The 18,243-nt window shown below is 41.5% G+C and overlaps 2 protein-coding genes and 1 pseudogene across 4 annotated transcripts in view; 2 read left to right on the top strand and 1 right to left on the bottom strand.

Annotated features, from left to right (window-relative positions):
* The window catches only part of LOC146514816 (scavenger receptor cysteine-rich type 1 protein M160-like), a 238,201-nt pseudogene extending 232,702 nt beyond the window's left edge, over positions 1-5,499 (bottom strand). The window contains exons 1-5 of the transcript XR_014874830.1: positions 5,421-5,499; positions 1,583-1,615; positions 1,179-1,466; positions 754-1,059; positions 394-675 (exon numbers count right to left, since the gene is read on the bottom strand). The product of XR_014874830.1 is annotated as a scavenger receptor cysteine-rich type 1 protein M160-like (transcript). The remainder of the gene's footprint in view (positions 1-393; positions 676-753; positions 1,060-1,178; positions 1,467-1,582; positions 1,616-5,420) is intronic.
* Positions 5,500-7,759: 2,260 nt separating this feature from the next.
* cfap53 (cilia and flagella associated protein 53) lies at positions 7,760-16,812 on the top strand. The gene is made up of 8 exons (XM_085168084.1): positions 7,760-9,543; positions 10,702-10,913; positions 11,455-11,628; positions 12,002-12,305; positions 12,580-12,798; positions 14,041-14,257; positions 14,361-14,463; positions 14,541-16,812. Exons 1-8 carry the CDS (start codon positions 9,475-9,477, stop codon positions 14,788-14,790), a joined length of 1,548 nt encoding a protein of 515 aa, XP_085024210.1. The 5' UTR covers positions 7,760-9,474; the 3' UTR covers positions 14,791-16,812.
* A 424-nt stretch (positions 16,813-17,236) lies between these two features.
* The window catches only part of myo5b (myosin VB), a 48,391-nt gene continuing 47,384 nt past the window's right edge, over positions 17,237-18,243 (top strand). For both annotated transcript variants that reach the window (XM_085168070.1, XM_085168069.1), the window contains exon 1: positions 17,237-17,368. In XM_085168070.1, coding sequence (XP_085024196.1) covers positions 17,339-17,368 — 30 coding nt within the window. In that variant the 5' untranslated portion in view covers positions 17,237-17,338. The remainder of the gene's footprint in view (positions 17,369-18,243) is intronic.

Here is an 18,243-nt window from a genome sequence, read left to right as displayed (position 1 = left end):
CACCGCTCCATTCAGATGACAGTGCCTGTCAACTGTCTGAAAGAATCTTATAGAAGTGTGTCAGCCAAGACTGACCACCTGCGTTTACAAGGACACCTGTTTCTTTTACTATCAATTTCTCTGTCCAGTGGCCATTCAGGATATACTGGGTACATCTTTACTTGGTTTTCTCTGTTTATATAGCACCACTGGAAGTCATTCATACCCCCTCTGTCTGTAACATTCTTCATTAGCTGGCTCTGAGCTGGATCTTTCTGATATATTTTCAATGCCCTTACCACCATCTTCTTTCCTCACTTTTCTTTCCCTGACTCTAACCTAACAAAGTACTGACACATATTGTAGATTCGATCCACATAAAGAAAATTATTTGGATTGAAATGATATGCTTACCTGTGCAGTTGAGCTTTATCATGGAGGAAGATGAGATGAATGTTGTACACTTCCTTAGAGCAGATCCAGATTTAACACAGTCAGAGCGTACTGTACTCGAATAGAATCCAGTGGCCTTTGTCCGTCTTACAGAAACAGCAGACCCACAATCCAGATGTGCACAGACAGAAGCTGCTCCCTTCAGGCTCCAGTCAGAGACATCCACTGGTCCCCACCTCCTCAGATAATTTACCTCTAATGTACCTGAGCAGCGACTGGCACCTCCCACCAACCTAACAGGATCTGAATAGAAAGGATAAATTCATCAGTAAAAGAATAAAGTAAGTTTGAACCACATCAAAGCTGCAGCTCCTCTTCTACCTGAGCAGGTGAGTCCAACAGCTTTGGCAGGTGAGCAGCTGTTTCTAGCTGAGCCTGAGCTTCTACAGTCCAGGAGAGCAGACTCATGGCCTCCACACTGGAACTCTTTGCTCCACACTGGAGCCTCCACTTCTCCATAGAGCGCCCCCTGGAGGACTGAAGGAGGCCCACAGCCGAGCTCCCTACAGAACACCTCTGCATCCTGCTGGTCAAAGTCAGCTTCACACACTGAGGACCAGCTCTGGTTAGACTTCACCTCCAGTCTGCCTGAACACAGACTGGAACCATTCAGCAGCCTGACAGAGTCTGGAGAAAGAAAAAAATGCTGCTGCTGAAAACCATCATATAAGAAAACTTGCATATGTGTCAAACTGTTGAATTAATGTCAAACACAATGACATAGATTATGTCACTAATAAGCTCACCCAAACAGGTGAGAATCAGGGCTATATAAGAATTATCTGGTGTTGCACACTCCCTCAGAGTAGATCCTGACCAAACACAGTCAAGTTTGATCTTCCACAAAGGTGCAGGCCTCTGCGGTTTCCATCCGAACGTAACAGCAGAGCCACAGTTTAGATGTTCACAGACCACGGCTGCTTCCTTCAGGGTCCAGTCAAAGAAAGTCACTGGTCTCCACTCTCCCAGATGTTTCACCTCCAATGTACCAGCACACAAACTGGGTCCTTCCACCAATCTTACATCATCAGACTCTGAACAGAAAGCAGAGAGCCATCAATAAAGAAATTTACTCCTGAAAATGTTAAAGTCTACCTTTCCTGCTGATTCTGAGTCAGTATTTTACTTTTTTGTTTTGTTTTTTGTTCACCTGTTGAGTTCTGTTTCCCTTCAGCTTGGACTCCTGAAGAGAAAACCAAAGAAAACCATCAGTTTGAAGCCAGATGTGCCAGATCAATAAGTGCAAGCTACATGTGTGGAATGAATAGTGCATTTTAATAATCATGAGTGGAGGCAATAATGGGTAAAAGCAGCAGGAGTAATGGAGGTAGACGGCAGGTGAATTCATGAATGCATGAATCCATTACATTACCCAGCACATCGGACTAAAAGCGTTGCACAATAAACTACTTTTCTAACAATATGCTTTGAAACATTCACATCCATCCAGGGGTAGAATGTGAAGCACTGGACAAGCTGTCCTCATTCTTTGGGCCAAAAGCTGAGTTCTCAGTGGCTGTGGGGTAGCTGTGGCTCAGGTGGTAGAGCAGATCAGCTACTGATTGGAAGGTTGGTGGTTCGATCCTTCGCTTCCCGAGTCTGCATGCCAAATATCCTTGGGCAAGATTCTAACCCCAACTTGCCCTCCGATGCGTTCATCGGAGTATGAATGTGTGTGAAAGTAGTTTAGTTTGCACTTGTGTTTAGAAGTGCTTGTATGAGTGGGTGAATGAGGCATGTTGTATACAGCGCTTTGAGTACTCCGGGAGAGCTATATAAGAATAAGTCCATTTACCATTCAGAGCTGTGCTGCTTGATTTCCCTGTAACTGAATTATCTGCAGTGAATCTGTGAGAGAAGAGACTCTGTCTACCCTGCGTTCTATGGCTCATCACATTCATCCCCCTGACAGTGAGAGGAGCAGCACAGTTTGATGTTAAGTTCAAATTGACCGATTTTGCAGAGTTTCTTCTGTTATTTTACTTTGATCGTCAGATATGAGTGTATGGGTGTTTGTATTAGAGATGGCACCATACCACTTTTTTATGTCCGATACCGATACCGATATCATAAATTTTGATATCTGCCGATACCGATATGAATCCGATATAGTGTGTTTTTTAATCAATTAAACTGTTTTTTTAATATCTTTCTGCATTTTGTATAAGTTCATACTCAAGTTTAAATAAACAACAACACTAAAGCTATTCTGTTATACCTGTATGTAAAAAATACAACAAAATATTTCATAGATCAGCAACACTGATCAATCTAATAAACTTAAACCTACTCCATCCTCCCTTTTCTGGTATTTTAAAGAGTACTTAGCAGAAATATTAAGCAACCTAACTAATAGGGTTGCAAACTCCCAGCAAAAAAATAGGGAACTACCCTCCACCTCATGATGCTTAATCGATGTAATCAACTTTAATTTGATGCAGTGTGGAAAAAATGCACAGAAATCAATTATTTTTCAAGAAATATTAAATAGATTCAACATCTTTCTTCAACAGAATTGCAGACTGCACAGATGGTATCTTCCCAAAGGAAAAAGTACTATAGCTTACTAGGGTATATTAGACTTAACAGTTACTATATACAGTAATGGACTTCTATACATCAGATTAAAACTTTGGGTGTTAGATTCAGATAATTATTTATTAAAAGCTAGACATTTTAAATGAGAATAAGAAAGAAAAGTATGTCTTTGTGCCCCCTTTTCCCTGTTAATGCCCTATCGGCCCCCCTGGCTAAACTTTGCTAGATCCGCCCCTGCACAGTTACAGCCGTCAGCTGCGTAGAAAAGGATCCTCGTGTAGAAAGTAATATTAAACAAATTCTAACAACAGCTTATCAAGCTTAAACGTGCTGCTGTTGTTCAGCCGCTGGTTTCCTCTTTCTGGGGCGAAGTGGACCAAAAACAAAGAAGAGAGACGGACTCCCAACAGAAAAGCCGATCAGCTGATCATTAAGCAGTTTCATGATTGAAGTAGCAGCAAGAAGAGGGAGGGGGAGAGAAGAGGCAGTCGCTCCATATATCGGTTGTTAAGCTTAGCGTGGGAATGCTTTACAAACATTCAGAGATGAACTTACACACTTGCTTTACTTCTCTCTGGGAAAACTTCCTCGGAGATGAAATGCTGGTTTGGTAGGAGACTACAAATACACACAGCCGCTCTATCACGTGAGGCATACTGCTCTGCAAGTTTTGTGAGGTGCTTTTCTGATATTTAATGGATCGGATTACATTTTTTATTTCTCTCAGATATCCGATCCAGTGATTTAGGTCAGTATCAGACTGATACCGATATGTAATATCGGATCGGTCCATCTCTAGTTTGTATGTGTGATGTTGGTGTGTGAGTCTGTTCAAAGTGCTTTAAAGCCAAAATCTACGAGAGAAAGATGCAAATAATGAAAAATGAACAAAAGTACCCATTCAAATCTGAATTTATAATTCGTTTTTTATAATGTAATAGAGATTTGGAAACCAAAGAAGTCTTGAGTCTAGTTAATTTCATACCCTGAGCACTAAAACTTCAATTAACGTGCTTATCTGAAATTGTTACTGATCGTGTTTTTACCAACTGTCTTTTTAAACTGTGATAGACTGATTTCTTTAATCTTTATTAAGTTTAAACTGTTCCCATGAGCTCTGACCAGTCTGAGGAGCTGAGCCAGTGACAGTGACAAGAAGAGTATGTGGAAAATGAATCATCCATGTCAACTTTTATTTTGAGAGCATCTAAAACAGTTGCTTCACACACACACAAAATGTATCTGGCGTCAAACCTTAAAAAATCTTTAAGACAAATTAATCATGTAAAAAAAGTTAGAAAAAAGTTTTTAAAATAAAGACATAAAAAGGCAATATTAATCCGCTCCGTACGCCATACTTACAAAGTATGATGCTGAAATATTGTCTTTGCACAAAATTACCATGAAATTATGCTGCAGTTAAAATTAGTTACAGTATGATTTATCATTTCCTGTAAAATATATGGTGTTATGCTTAAAATTACTCATGTGTTGTGTAAGATTACTTACACATTACTAAAGACTACTTATGCAGTAATTCATTATTTATACAGTACATTTTATTTTTTTTATCTGACTTACCCACTTATTTTAGTGTCCCTACCTTTAAATAATACAATTTATGTGAATATAATTACATTGTAACTTCTAAGAAAATACATAAAAAATCCTTTTAATTGCAGGGCAATTATGTCCTTAGTGACAAGCCGTATTATGAAGTGTTGATTTTTTAAACTTAGTTCTTCACCAAATTTTACACTGAGATTTCTGATATCTCAGTGTATAAAATAACTGTAAAATAGTTTATGTTACAGTTATTTTTAATAAACTATTTGGTTAAAGAAATGTTTAAAGGTACCAGCAAACCTCTGTGCTATGCATGGTGTTTGCTTTGGGGTTAGGTAAATAAAGAATGATGCATTTTTCTACATTGGGATTAAATAAAATGTTTCATGGGTTTTCATGTTAGTAAGTATATGTTTAAATGTTCTCTGTGTTTCATTCATGTGGGTTTTGCTTGTTTAAACACTAAACATGTTAGAAATATTGAAGTTTAATAACTTTATTTCTACATGTAATTTGGGGTTTATTAAGTCCACAAAGCATTACAGTCACTATCAGATGAGCTTATGACAGAAGATTTACAGTATATACTGGTAAATGTAACAGAACAATACTAAATCATAATGTCACCATTTGACCTGTCAGATGTACAAATACATACAATTGCATGAAAACTATTTGTGTACATCATAATGTTAGCACTCACAGTGGCCTCAGCAATGTTTATAAGTTTCATCATGATTGGTCCACTTGTCTAGGATGAGATAAGGGACTTACAAACACACATACAGCAAAATCATAATGTATATAATTTTCTCACTGCCTTTTGGTGAAATCCTCCAGTCAGATCAGTGAAACCTTACAGATGATGTTTAAACCAGTCCTACCTGAGCTCCACAACAGCAGCAGCAGCAGCAGCAGCAGCAGCAGCAGGTGATCCATGTCCAGGTAGATGTCTCTCTGCCTGCTCGCTGCTCTGATCATCAAACCTGCTGTCCTCAGTAAGTATCTGCCTGCAGGAAGAGACCAATCACATTTACTTGTTTATCGTGAATAGGAAGTGGCCTTCCCTCACTGACACATGTTCAGTATTTCCTGGGTGTTTGTTTTTGTCTGCAATGTTGGAAACTATCACATAACCCATAAAACAGAAATTATTTTTACAAATAATAAACTGTTCATTTACCTGTGGTCATTTCAAATGGTAGGGAAAAAAAGCTCACGCTTTTATAACGCTTTCCTACTCTGCTGGAGCACCCAAAGCACTTTATACAACATGACTCTTTTATTCCAGCACTTCCTACTATCTAATATTCAAACTCTGATTCATGCATCAGAGAGCAATTTGGGATTACTATGTTACCCAAAGATATTTGGCATGCAGACAGAGCAGCCAGGGATCAAACCGCCAACATTCTGATAAATAGATCACCTGCTCTATCTCCTAAGCTACAAGCACTTTATAACTGTTTAACCCTACTGATAGTATTGTTTTAGTGGTATATGCATGCTAGGTAAAAGTTCACAAATGCACAAGTGTGCACCGTAATGCAGGTCTTGAAACTGTGTGCTAACAACTAGATGAAATCTTCATTCTTCCTCTGTAACTGAGGAGTGAACACAATTTCTGGATCTGATGATTTGTTTTTAAAGTAGCACCTCTTTTATTTAAACAGTGTGTGTGTGTGTGTGTGTGTGTGTGTGTGTGTGTGTGTGTGTGTGTGTGTGTGTGTGTGTGTGTGTGTGTGTGCAGTGTGAATGTGTGAGTGTGTGTGAGGAGGATGAGCATGACTGATATGCAGAAAGCTTTGTTATCACAGTCAGGACAGGAACCCAAAAGGGGTTCCTGGATGATTGAGAATGCATCAAGACGTCAGGACAGGAACTCCACCCACTGAAAGTGAACGCCTAGACCTCTGACAAAACCAAAACAACCTGTTATCCATAAGCATATTTTTTAGTTATTAGTTATTATTATATTTTCTGCATGGTTTGTTCTTCATTCACATCATTCAAGTTTCTATTTTATGCCTCATTTAGTTTTCCTAATTCTAATCTTTGCCTTTCTTAGTTTTAGTTCTCTTATAATCCATCATTTTATTTATTTATTTTACTTTATTCCCTGAGTTTCACTCCACTGAATATGATCGCACAGCCTTTTTATAGAAACTGCAGGATATTTAAATGAAGAAAAGCTTGTCTCATTTCCTTCACACAGAAAGATGCTCACATGCAGCACATGAAATATTAGCCCGCTTTAGTCAGACCTTGTCATGAGGGGTCAGTAAGGCAGAGCAGTTTCATCTGTTTCTGGTTTCTGCTGGTTCACAGTTCTGTTCCTGTTTGAAAAACATAAAGATAAAGTTTGTATTTGGAGATTTTCTATTTCTGAGAAAATTGATAACCTGTAATTTGATAAGAAGCTGCTGTCAGATTACAGGGCTGTGGTTTTTAACCTCTCTATAAAACAGGAATTGAAACTCTTGAGATTAAGAATGTTTGATGTGAGCGTGTCCTGGATTCACACCAGCAGCAGTGACCCAGCACGACCTTCAATGCAGGAGCAACCGGAGCTCCGGAAGGAACCAGGACAAACACAGGGAAAAACATCGAGAATCCACACAGAAGTGTCCCACCTGAACGTCACTGCTGCTGCCATTGAGTTACCATGACAACCTCACTGAGATGCTCTTATCGGATTACAGCTCATTTCAGCTACAAGTGATAACGCTTGCTAAGAAACCAAAGTGCAGCTCAGGATGATGTTCACTGTTTTACTCTGATAACCACACTAATGTCCAGTTCAGGGTTCCAGGAGAAGGATCAGTTGGGTTTCTTCTGACCGGTGGCCTGGACTCTCAGGTGCCACACAAGGTGAACAGATACAAATATAAGTTACTATTAAATGTAAACGCACAAAACTTAAAACAGTGTAAATCAGGCAGTCGATAAAACAAGTCTGGAGTTGGACTGAAGAGTTTTTTTTTCTGTTTCTGCTGTTTTGATTCGTGGCATGCCAACCTGCTTATATGGCCAACTTACAGAAAAGCTGATGTTTGACACACCTGCAGGTAATTTTTCAAAGTGCAGGGTTATTAGTGTGAAGATGTTGGGAAAGGGGGGTAAATTAAATGATAATAATTTTTAAATAACTTAGGTAGTTATAGACAGGGGTGCACATAAGTGGTCCGCGGGTGCACATGCGCTGTCAAAATAAAAGATGCCCACCAGATAAGAAGTTGCAACGCGCGTTTGTGTAGATAAGATTTTCTGGAGGAGGACAGACATTTGTTTAGAGCTCTTAAAGATGTCGAAGAAGCAAGCTCCTTTAAGCAATTCCTTTGGTATTCCTCCACCTCCAAAGAAATGTCAGAAGGAGTCCGAACCACAAAAGAAGCACCTAACCCATTTCTTTGGGTTAAGTTGAATGTGAATGCAATCATGACTATGTTTCCCAGGGTCATATATCAGTAAATGATTGCGTAAATAACCTTTTCACATCCACCAGATATTTGATAGGTTTAGGGGAAGTGGTTGGGTTTATTAAACTCAAATAGAAGTTGCCAAAATATCTTAGACTCAGTTTAAAATCAAAGTTCTAGTTTCTGAAAATCTCCCTTTTTTACCTTGTGACTTAAGTCACACCCAACCCTAAAGCTAACCGTCAGCTGTTTACTGTTGACTTGGTGGATTTTAAAGAGAACATAAAATGATAAACGTACAAATCAGTTTACGTGCATCACTTTTGTGTTGCACCTGTGTGTAACAATGAGTTTTTGTTAAGAAAATGAGGACATATTGTCCACGTTCACTGTCTTGAATGAGTGCGTCGATAGAACCACTGTGTACATTTACTTACTTAAGTGCTTTAAGTGAACCTCCAACCTGGACTGCTTCCTCTTGTCTGATCAGTATCACTAAAATTAAAAACATCCTGCCTATGAGTGAAGCTGAAAAACAAGTCAGTGTATTGTTAAATGTCACTCAGAGTGACATGTTCTCATCTTTGCAGTAATGTTTTGTGGCACACAGGCCTATCTGTAAGTTCTAAAAGTTCATTCTTGTGAACACTGTATTTAGCTGTGATTTCAGGCTATGGACTTAGAAGAATTGTATAATTGCTGAAACATAGAGATGTTCCTGTGCATTACTCTTAAAACTAAAGACAGCATTTTTCTACACATCACATTTTAAAGGGGATTAAACCTAATTTCAAGGAAAGTTTACTGAACTTTCCATTATTGAATAATAGTTTATGAAAATGTTTCATTAATTTTTTTCACTAAACAAAGCTGACTGTGGATCATGTCAGGCAAAGAAAAACAAGATGAGGGTTTTAAGTCACTGATGAAAGATGATGGAAGTGACATATATCACCACATATTTCACTGTGTCAACTCATCCTAAATCATCTAAATTACCTTAGTATCAAAAGTGTTAAACGGGGCTGAGGTGACTCACAGTAACAAATAAAGTTTAGTGTCGCTGCCGACCTGCAGAGGGTCGTTCGTGGGTGTGCAGAGAGGAGGCAGAACGATCTGAACGATCGCATTAAGTCAGACTTTGAAACAAACCAAACTTTGTGCTATAATTACTATACTATGATTTAAAAACCCCTTTTCACTTAAAAAAAAACGTTGTAAATAAAAAGAACTTACAAAAAAACTCCAAAACTTCACACGTTACACTCTCGTGCTTTAGGGGGCGGGGCAGCCCCGGAGAAATACGGCGGCCACGCTGACGCACCGGAGCAGCATGTCGGCTGCGGTGACGCATGCGCATACACTGAGCTGTGACCAACGTCTTCTCTGTTTGTTGCTTCCATGGTAACGGAAAGCGAAGGTCTCCTCTGTGTTTTAACTTTTTACTAAGACTTACGGAGCTGAAACGAAGGGTAGAGCAGAGGCAGACCCCCGGACACCAAGAGCCCAACCCCGCGGGATGCTGCTCAGTCAGAGGAGAACGAGGTGCAGGGAGATCACCGGACCCACGCCCCACTCTGTGGCTGTGGTAAGAGGGACACCAACAAAGAAACAGCACCACGCCTTTAGTAAAAATGGTCCATAATAGTAAGGTAAATAGGTAAATTTACTGCAGGGTAAAAGTACAAAAGAATGCAGCGGTGTAAAGGCAACATTTAAAGTAATAGCACTTATACTGCTGTTAAGTAAAAGTACAATTTCTGCATGTGAAGGTGGGCTCATACAAATGAAAGTAAGAATCCTGTAAAATCTGTTACGAGTACGCTAAAAGATATACATGCATTGAAAGTATAAATACTCCAGTGTAAAAGTACTCTACTGTGAGTAAAATTAAAAAATAATACTATGAGGTATAAGTGAAAATATTGCATAACTAGAAGGTTGGTGGTTCGACCCTGTGTGCTCCAGTCTGCATGCTTAATATCACTGGGCAAGATACTAACCCCAAGTTGCTCTCAGATGCATCCATCAGAGTATGAATGTGTGTGAGTGTCAGATAGAAAGCACTTAAAAAGAGCATAGAAAAAAGTGCTTGTGTGAATGGGTGAATGAGGCAAGTTGTATACGCCCTGTGAGTGATCTCTTAGAGAAGAAAGTGCTACATAATCACTAGTCCATTTACCATTTACTATGCAAACTGTCCTATTTCAGAGTAAATCTATAAAGTATTATAGTTGCTGTTGCTTCAGTATTAACCTGCAACGTAACTAAACAGGAGTAGTGGAGTAAGATATGTTTTTGAGTTACAGTGAATAGAAAAGATTAGATTAAAATAGAATAGAATAGCTCTTTATTGTCACTGTTACAAGAACAATGAAAGGCAGTTTGGCATCTCTCCGTGTGAAATACACAATAGCGTAAGTAAGTGGGAGTGAGTGTCCAGGTTGCGGCATTTCAGAACTCGTCTTTGAGGATGATGGTGGCTTTCTTCTGAAGTCTGCCAGGATAAATGTCTCTGAGGGGGGTTAGTGAAGTGCCAATTGCCAGCTCTGCTGCCCTCACCACCCGCTGCAGTTTCCTCTTGTCCTCCAAAGTGCAGCAGTTGAACCAGAGTGTGCAGCAGTAGGACAGAAGGCTCTCGATGGTGGAGTAGAAAATATGAATACTACTCCTCACAGTACTGCAGTGTTACTGATGTCAGATTCTGTCTGTGTGGTTGTTGTTCTGGATCTGTGTGGTGTCTCAGAGAGCCCGGCCTCCTGCTCTGAGGCCTGCAGAGCAGCTGATGCTGCAAAGGCAGAGGCAGGTGCTGGAGTTCTCCAAGTACCAACAGAGCTGCAACATCAAGACGTCATGGCTGAAAGACACGGAGCAGCGATTTCTGAAAGGAGCCGTGGAGAGGGGAGTCCAAGCTGCCGTGAGCCAGCACGAGACTGACGTCGAGCAGAGGAGACGCAGGTTTGATGACAAAGTCCACCCACAGCACCTTTAGTACTCAGATTACTTTATACTCTGATTACACAACACACATGTAACCTTAGTACCTGCTAATCAAGTGACTTTTTACCGGTTTTCATCATCCAGTATCCCACCTAAAATCAGAGATTATTAAAGCTCAGAAAAATAATGCATCATAGTTTTAATCCTCGGCTGTAGTGAGAGTAGAGAGCATCCGGAGGAGAGCCTGGAGATAAGAGAAGAACTGGAGAGAAGAGGAATAAGCACACAGGTGGAAAGATAAACATGCAAGCAGCAGATGAAGGTGGATGAGTTTAAATATCTCGGGTCAACCATCCAATGTACAAGGGTGCACAAGATGTGAAGAAGAAAGTGCAGGCAGAGTGGAGGAGTGGAAAACCTCAGAGGAGGTTCATGGATGTAGTGAAGGAGGACATGCAGAGGGTTGGTGTGACAGAGGAGGGTGCTGAGTGGATGGTGGGATACAGTATTTACAGTCTGTGCTTGCTGTGACATCTTTCTCACCCAATCGTGTCCTCAGGCTGGCAGAGCTGCTGGAGGTGGAGGAGCAGCAGCTCCTGCAGGAGATGGAGGAGAAAAAGGAGACAACATTAGAGAAACAGGCAAAGATGAGAGAGAAAGCCAAAGCGCTGAGGCACAAGAGAGAGAGCGAGCGGCAGCAGCTGGTGTCTGAGAAACTGGAGCAGCAGTTTAGGTACCCTGCACCCTCCACCTATACATCCACCGCAGCATGTCTTATAGAGATGGTGATTCACTTTAATTAAATAGCAGAAAACAGTTACAAATATTCATCTCAGTTACAAACAGTCCCAAGATAAATCATTAATATTAGAGCCAGTGAACTCCTCTGAAGGAATTAATTTCAAACTACTGATTCACGTTGGAACAAGTTAAACCGGAGCACAACTCGAGGCAGGAAGCTAGTTTGGCCTACCTGAACTGAAGCTGCTTAAAAACAAGTTCAGAAAGTTAGACTTTAAAATGCTGATGAAGTCTTGTAACCAACATCAGAAAATCCTTTTAATTTTTAATGAATAGTCTCAGCTGTGTGGTGCTGCTGTGCTCAGGGAGCAGTGCGAGGAGCTGCGCAGCATCCGCAGCAGGCTTACGGAGCAGCAGGTGTGCCAGGAGCGAGCTGCTCAGGTGAGGAGCCGGCAGGCGCAACAGCGGCGGCAGCAGGAGGAGGACCTGCTCTTCTCTGAACTGTGGGCAGGTGATGGGCGAGCCAAAGAGGAGCAGGAGAGCGCTCGAGCCCAGAGCCAGCGACACAGGAACGAGGAGCAGCGCAGCATCCTGTGCAGGCAGATGGAGGCGGCCGAGCAGCAGAGGCAGCGGGAGAGGGAGCTGAAAGAAGAGGAGGCCCGGCTTCTGGTCTGTTCCTCAGTCATTACAGTCGCACTTATCTCAAATCACCACAAGGGGGAGACACAGCTCACATACACATACAACCACTGCAGATCATTCTGATAACTGAAAGATGATTTAAAGGGTCATTCTGAGCATGCCCAGGAGCCTCCTGTTCATATTCCACACTCCTTCTGAACATAACACTGTCTACAGTTCCAACCTAGACCAGTGACACATTCAACTTTTGCACATTCGGCAGACGTGGTAACTGAGTGTATGATAACTATGTGGCGTGCAGGCGCAGCAGCGGCAGACGAGCCTCCTGCAGGAGCAGCGGGAGCAGCAGCAGAAGCTCCGGGCAAAACAGGGCCAGCGGCGGCTGCTGGACCATGGTTTAAGGCTGAAGATGAAGCGCCTGGCCCGGGAACAGCGCGAGGAGCTGGAGCTGGATATGAGCATCCTACAGGCACTGCTCAAGCAGGAAATAGATGAGAAACAAGGAGCTGCTCAGAGGAAGGTAAGATAAACTGAACGTCAAGGCCGGATTGAGCCAGGAAATGTAAAATCAATTCTATAAATGATTGTTCTCTTGTTTGTAACACTGGGGTTTAACACAAGATGAGATCTGTGTCCTCTCGAGGATGCTCACAGACTTAGATTGGTGGCTGTTGGACTTCAGTCAGGGCGCTTTTTATCACTGAGTTTGTGAACCACTTATTTCCCTTAATCAGATTATGTAGTTCTGCTGATCTGATTAAGGGATGGCCTCAAACTATCACTATGGCAGGAAATAGCATTAACATGTCTGAGGTCATGTGTTCAGCTGTAAAAGGTCAGAGAGCACTGTGCTATAAGTGTCTCTGCTCCTGTTCTTCAGTGAGAGAAGGACGGTGCAGCAGACTGCAGGTGGATGCTATGATGGACTGCTTTGGTAATAAGAGAGAACTGAGTGTAAAAGTAAAGCTGACCACGAGCTCTGGGTAGAGACCAGAAGAATGAAGCTGAGAGCTGTTCATCTGCATCAAAAGGATCAGGCTGAGGTGGAATGAGGAGACTCAGACATGACTGGGTTTAAGTGTTTGATCTCCTGCTGGGAGGAGGCCTCAGTGCAGACACAGGACACACTGCAGAGGTCTGGGGGGTCTGACTACTGCTCCTGAGACCTGAACTTCAGGAACAGCACTCAGAAGATGAATGAACATTATTTGATTGGTGGATGAGTTTTCTGTGCTGTTCCTTCTATGGTTCAGTGACAGATTGATTCTTAGCACTGATCCTCTCAGACAAATTCAAACGACTTCAGTGGAAGAATGAAAATATTCAGGTAGTGTTAGCCACAGTGAGTGCACTTCCTCATTCAGGCCAGCAGGGGGCCTCAGAGCACTGCAGTCAGCTGTAGCTGACACAAGAGTGAACACTGATGAAGCAGGCCAGACATTTACTAAGGACCTGAAGCTGTCTATAGGCTGAAGTTAATCAGTATGGTCTAACACAGAGTAAAGATTAAATTAATGTTTCAAAATTGGAAAAAATGTAAATAAAACATATTTCTTTTGAGGTGATGAGAATCTAGAAATTCAGATAAAAGATGAAGAACAGCATTTGCAGTTTTCAGCAGCGAAGAGAAAGGTTTTCACTTGTGAATGAACACGAGAACGCACTCATCTGATTTACCGCGTGCATGCTTGTGTGTGTGTGTGTGTGTGTGTGTGTGTGTGTGTGTGTGTGTGTGTGTGTGTGTGTGTGTGTGTGCATTCAGGTGGAGCTGCGTGAGGAGCAGCGCAGGTACCGAGAGTATCTGTTCGAGGACCTGCAGAGACAGAGGAAAGAGGAGGAGGAGATGGAGCAGCTGATAGAGGAGCAGCTGAAGGAGGTCTGGGCTAAACGAGAGGAGAAGAGCCGGCTGGAGAGGGAGGCCAGGAAGAGGCTGATAGAGGAGGTGATGGAGGCGCAGCACCTGCAGATCCAGAACAAATGTGAGGCAGTTTTTATACTTCGGCTTGAATTCTTTAATCGTTTCACTGTTTAAATGCTCACTTAGTGTGTGTGTGTCTGCGTCTGTGTGTCTGTGCACTCCAGTGTATGCTAATCTGCAGAAACAATCCCAGGTGAAAAAGGAGTGTGAGGAGCTGGAGCGAGTTATTGAGGAGGAGAATCAGAAGGAGAAGGAGGAGAAGAGACGGTAGGTCAGCAAACGGCCGAGTGCTGTCCGTGTGTCTGATATCTGTGTGTCTGACTTACTGTCTGTCCGTCCCGCAGGCAGAAGCAGGCAGCCGGGGCATACCAAGCCGACCTCCGTGCTCAGATGCAGCAGCAGCAGCAGCTCCACTCAGAGCTGAAGGCTCAGGAGCAGCGGGAGCACCAGCAGGGCCTGTTGCTGGAGCAGCTCCTCAGCGCCAAGAAAGAGCACATACTTTCCAGATTTATGTCCCACAGTGCTGGCACCCACCCTTTTAGGAGAGTGGAGGTCTCCGGGTCTGCACCCCAGACCCAGCTTACAGACTACTGAACCTCCACAGTTTAATTGGGGGACGGGGTGTGTATCAGGTTTCCTCCACATGTATTTTGTTTGGATGTTTCTCTTTTATTTAACACACAAAAGTCATTAAAAATAGTGATTTCAAGAGAAGTTTTAGTCTGTCTGTTATGTTTCTGTGAAGCTGTTTAGACTATTTAAATTTAAAGAAATTGAATCACAGCTGAAAAAAGTTTGAAAAAATAACACTTAAGTACCTAAGCTCATGTTGGTATTAATAACAGCGGTTCTCTGAAGCAGTTTTATTTTATATCATGATAATAAACACCTGAAGCAGGTGACAGAGTTATGCTGCTTTGGTTTGCCCTTTAAATGCTTCACTGTGAAGTGACTGATGGGGTGAGTGATGTCAGAGGAGCCTGTTTGTGATTCACACTCTCTGTTGGGTAATATTTACTGAAGGAGAGGGAAGAGAGCCGCATTACAAAACATCTCAGTCTTTTATTGTGAAAGAATCGTCATGTGGTAAAAAGAAAATAAGCAACAGCAGCAGTTTGCTGTAACTGGGTGACTCACTGTAAACCATCTCTAATAATTATAAATGACTCTTCTTTATAAACATAAAGAAGAGTCTTCTGCAAGCTGCTGACAGAAGACTCTCCGGATGAAGCTCCCAGCTCAGCAAACATCACGTCTTTAATGTATTTAATAAATAGGTAACACTTAACATGAAGGTGCACATACTCACCCTTCTTTTTCTGTTTATTAGCAGCATATTGGTTCTTCGTTATAAAGCGCTTATTTTAATCGAACCTCATCCCACATGACTATATTCAGGTAGGATGGGAGGTTTAAGCAGAATAAATGGATAAAAGTATTTGACTGTTTTTCAAGATTGCCCCAAATGGCTTTTGCATTACCGTTGGTAGACATGTGACCTCCTTTTCTGGCGGAGTTTTGTACCCGGCCTCTTTTTCATATATTTGTCTTTAATAATCTGCTGTGTTGTTTGGATTACACACTATGAAAATGTCTCGATCCTAAGATCCTAAGCCTGACTCCATTAAGTCAGTCAAAGAATCGCTCACACTAGTTTTCCTTTAATGTTCCCTTTATGCGGGGCCCAAAACCATCTCTTTGCCCGGGGCCATGCTTAGCGTTTAATCCGGCCCTACTGTAATGCTGTCACTTTGCATATGCTTACATCATTGTTACAAATCACTAATTGGAGAAGTTAATGAGTATTTAATGCACACTAGAGTCTGTTACTAACAACATGCTGTTGCAACTTGTGTTAATAAAGTTTTTCAATCATCATGTTAAGGAAACGTCACACTAACACACTCTGACACATGCTGAGGTTTTCATGGGTAAACTTGTGCAAGCACAAATAAACTCATCATTTCATCATTACATCATAGCTGGAGGTGGGATGGACAGAATAACATGAACACCTCAGCATGACCACAGTGTTTTGTTTTTTGGGGGGGTTTAAGAATGCTGAGAAATAGCAAAACAATCACCTGAAGTTCAAAATGACTTTAAAAAAACGGTTTCTGCATGCCTGAACTCACCTGAATAACATATTTAACTCAATATTTTCACTTATTTCAGTTCATCTTTGTTTCACCTGATCGTGTTTGTAAACCAAACATAAACTGTATATCAAAGATGGACACAGCATATAGGTCAGTAAAGTGAAGCATTGCATTCCTCCTACTATGCAGGAAAAAGGAGTAAAAAAGGAGTCTGACTGAATAGAAGTCTGTGACAAAATGAGTCTACTGCTCACCTGATCTCTGACCTCAGTGAATTTTTCTTCAAACTCCACCCTTTCCTCTAAATATGGTTGCTTCTGGTCCCACAGAAAGTAACATGGCAGCTGCCAAATTGCTAAGCTTGAAACACTTGTTACTGTCCCTCAGCACACCTCGAAAAACTGGTGAAAGAAATCAGCTCATCTAAAGCTCTGAATCATGCACAGCTACAGTTGTAGAGTCAAAGAGTAAAAAAATGCTTACATGTTTATACTGTGCATTTTCTTATGTAACTAACTGTGTCTCTATTGCACAGACTGACCACAGGACTGAACAGTGAATTGTGCAGCACCAGTAAAGATTATTTTGAACTGTTAATAGTGCACAGCTCCTCTGTTCCCAGAATGAAACAAAGCTGGAAAACAGTGACATGAATGCTAGTGCCACATTATATTTCACTGATGTCAGAGGAGCACAGGTTCAGGAACATTAATGAAAGTCACAGGACTGTTAGCCTGTGGTGAGATTTCTTCTTCCGTGTGCAGCCTGTTGAAGTTCTCTGTTGTTCTTTTTCACGCCTGTGTTTCACGCCAGTGAAACTGTGGCAGCGTGATAAAGCCTGTTGTGGGTGGACCGGCGTCTTGTCAGATTCATGTGCAGGTAAACACCTCATACCAGCAGAAGGAGTGGTTTGGGAGTGGACTCATTAGCTGAGTAAGAATAATAGCTGTGCTCAGACAGGTCTACTGCTTCCCACAATCACTGTCACAGGATCTAATGCAGCTTATTTCAGCACATGAGGATCTATTTATCAGCCGGAGAGGATGAGCGGAGATTATTACCCCTACTCCAAGGTAAAGGACCTGTTATTGCCTCTGTACTCACTGTAAGAGCTCATATCTGTGGTTAATGTTCACACAAAATATTCTCTATAACGTTCACTATCAGCCTGTGGGCATTACACAACATCTCTGATAACAGACACACTTTACTGATGTGTTATCAGATGGAAAGGTCTGACTTACATAAGAACATTTTATGTAAAACCAGCTTTATACTCTCAAATTTTATGTCTGTGAGGAGATATTACAGGAAATATAATTGTGATGGGTGGTGGAGCATGAAGGTCAAATATCCTTCTCTGGCTCGATAGACTTTTTAGTTTGACTGTGTTTGTGAGAGATTTATCAACACGTCTGAAGAGAAAACGATAAATTAGTTAGTTGAAGGATTCTTAGAGGCCTGAATGAGACACAAAGAAAGCAGCCAAAAATCCTACATTTCCCATACTGCAGCTGGATAGTCTTACTGCACTGAAGCAAAACATTCACATTGACAAAGACCCAAAATGTTGAAGCAGTTTAGAGCGTAGTGCTCTTTCAGTGATGAAGTATTACTATCATCTAAGCAAAAGTACTATATTTTTAATAATGTGACTGGAGCTCATTTACTTTCTATGCTACTGTGTAGCTTCATCTGTAATAACAGGACATAATTTCTCTCCAGGTTTAGATTTTTAGATTTATGTCTACAAAGTCTCACGCACAGACTGGTTTTAGGCACCCTTTGGTTTTGAATCCTGCTGAGTTAGTTTTTTGTTTCTGGAGTGACCACATTTAGATGAGGTGGTGGAGTGCAAACAGACCAGGTAATGCTAGTTAGCATGTTAGCACTAAGTTACATTCCTTGAATTTGGCCAATCTGTGACAATAATTAACCTCACAGCAGC

The sequence above is a fragment of the Neolamprologus multifasciatus genome, chromosome 7 (genome assembly GCF_963576455.1).
Source record: "Neolamprologus multifasciatus chromosome 7, fNeoMul1.2, whole genome shotgun sequence".
NCBI lineage: Eukaryota > Metazoa > Chordata > Actinopteri > Cichliformes > Cichlidae > Neolamprologus > Neolamprologus multifasciatus.
Note: the sequence above shows the minus strand (reverse complement) of the source record. Positions and strands in the feature narration are given on the sequence as shown.

Excerpts from the sequence above, each read along its gene's own strand:
- cfap53 (XM_085168084.1), top strand. The coding sequence starts at position 9,475 with ATGCTGCTCAGTCAGAGGAGAACGAGGTGCAGGGAGATCACCGGACCC. Across the intron at positions 14,258-14,360 it reads CCTGCAGATCCAGAACAAAT|TGTATGCTAATCTGCAGAAA; the intron begins GTGAGGCAGTTT and ends TGTGCACTCCAG. Across the intron at positions 14,464-14,540 it reads GAGAAGGAGGAGAAGAGACG|GCAGAAGCAGGCAGCCGGGG; the intron begins GTAGGTCAGCAA and ends TCCGTCCCGCAG.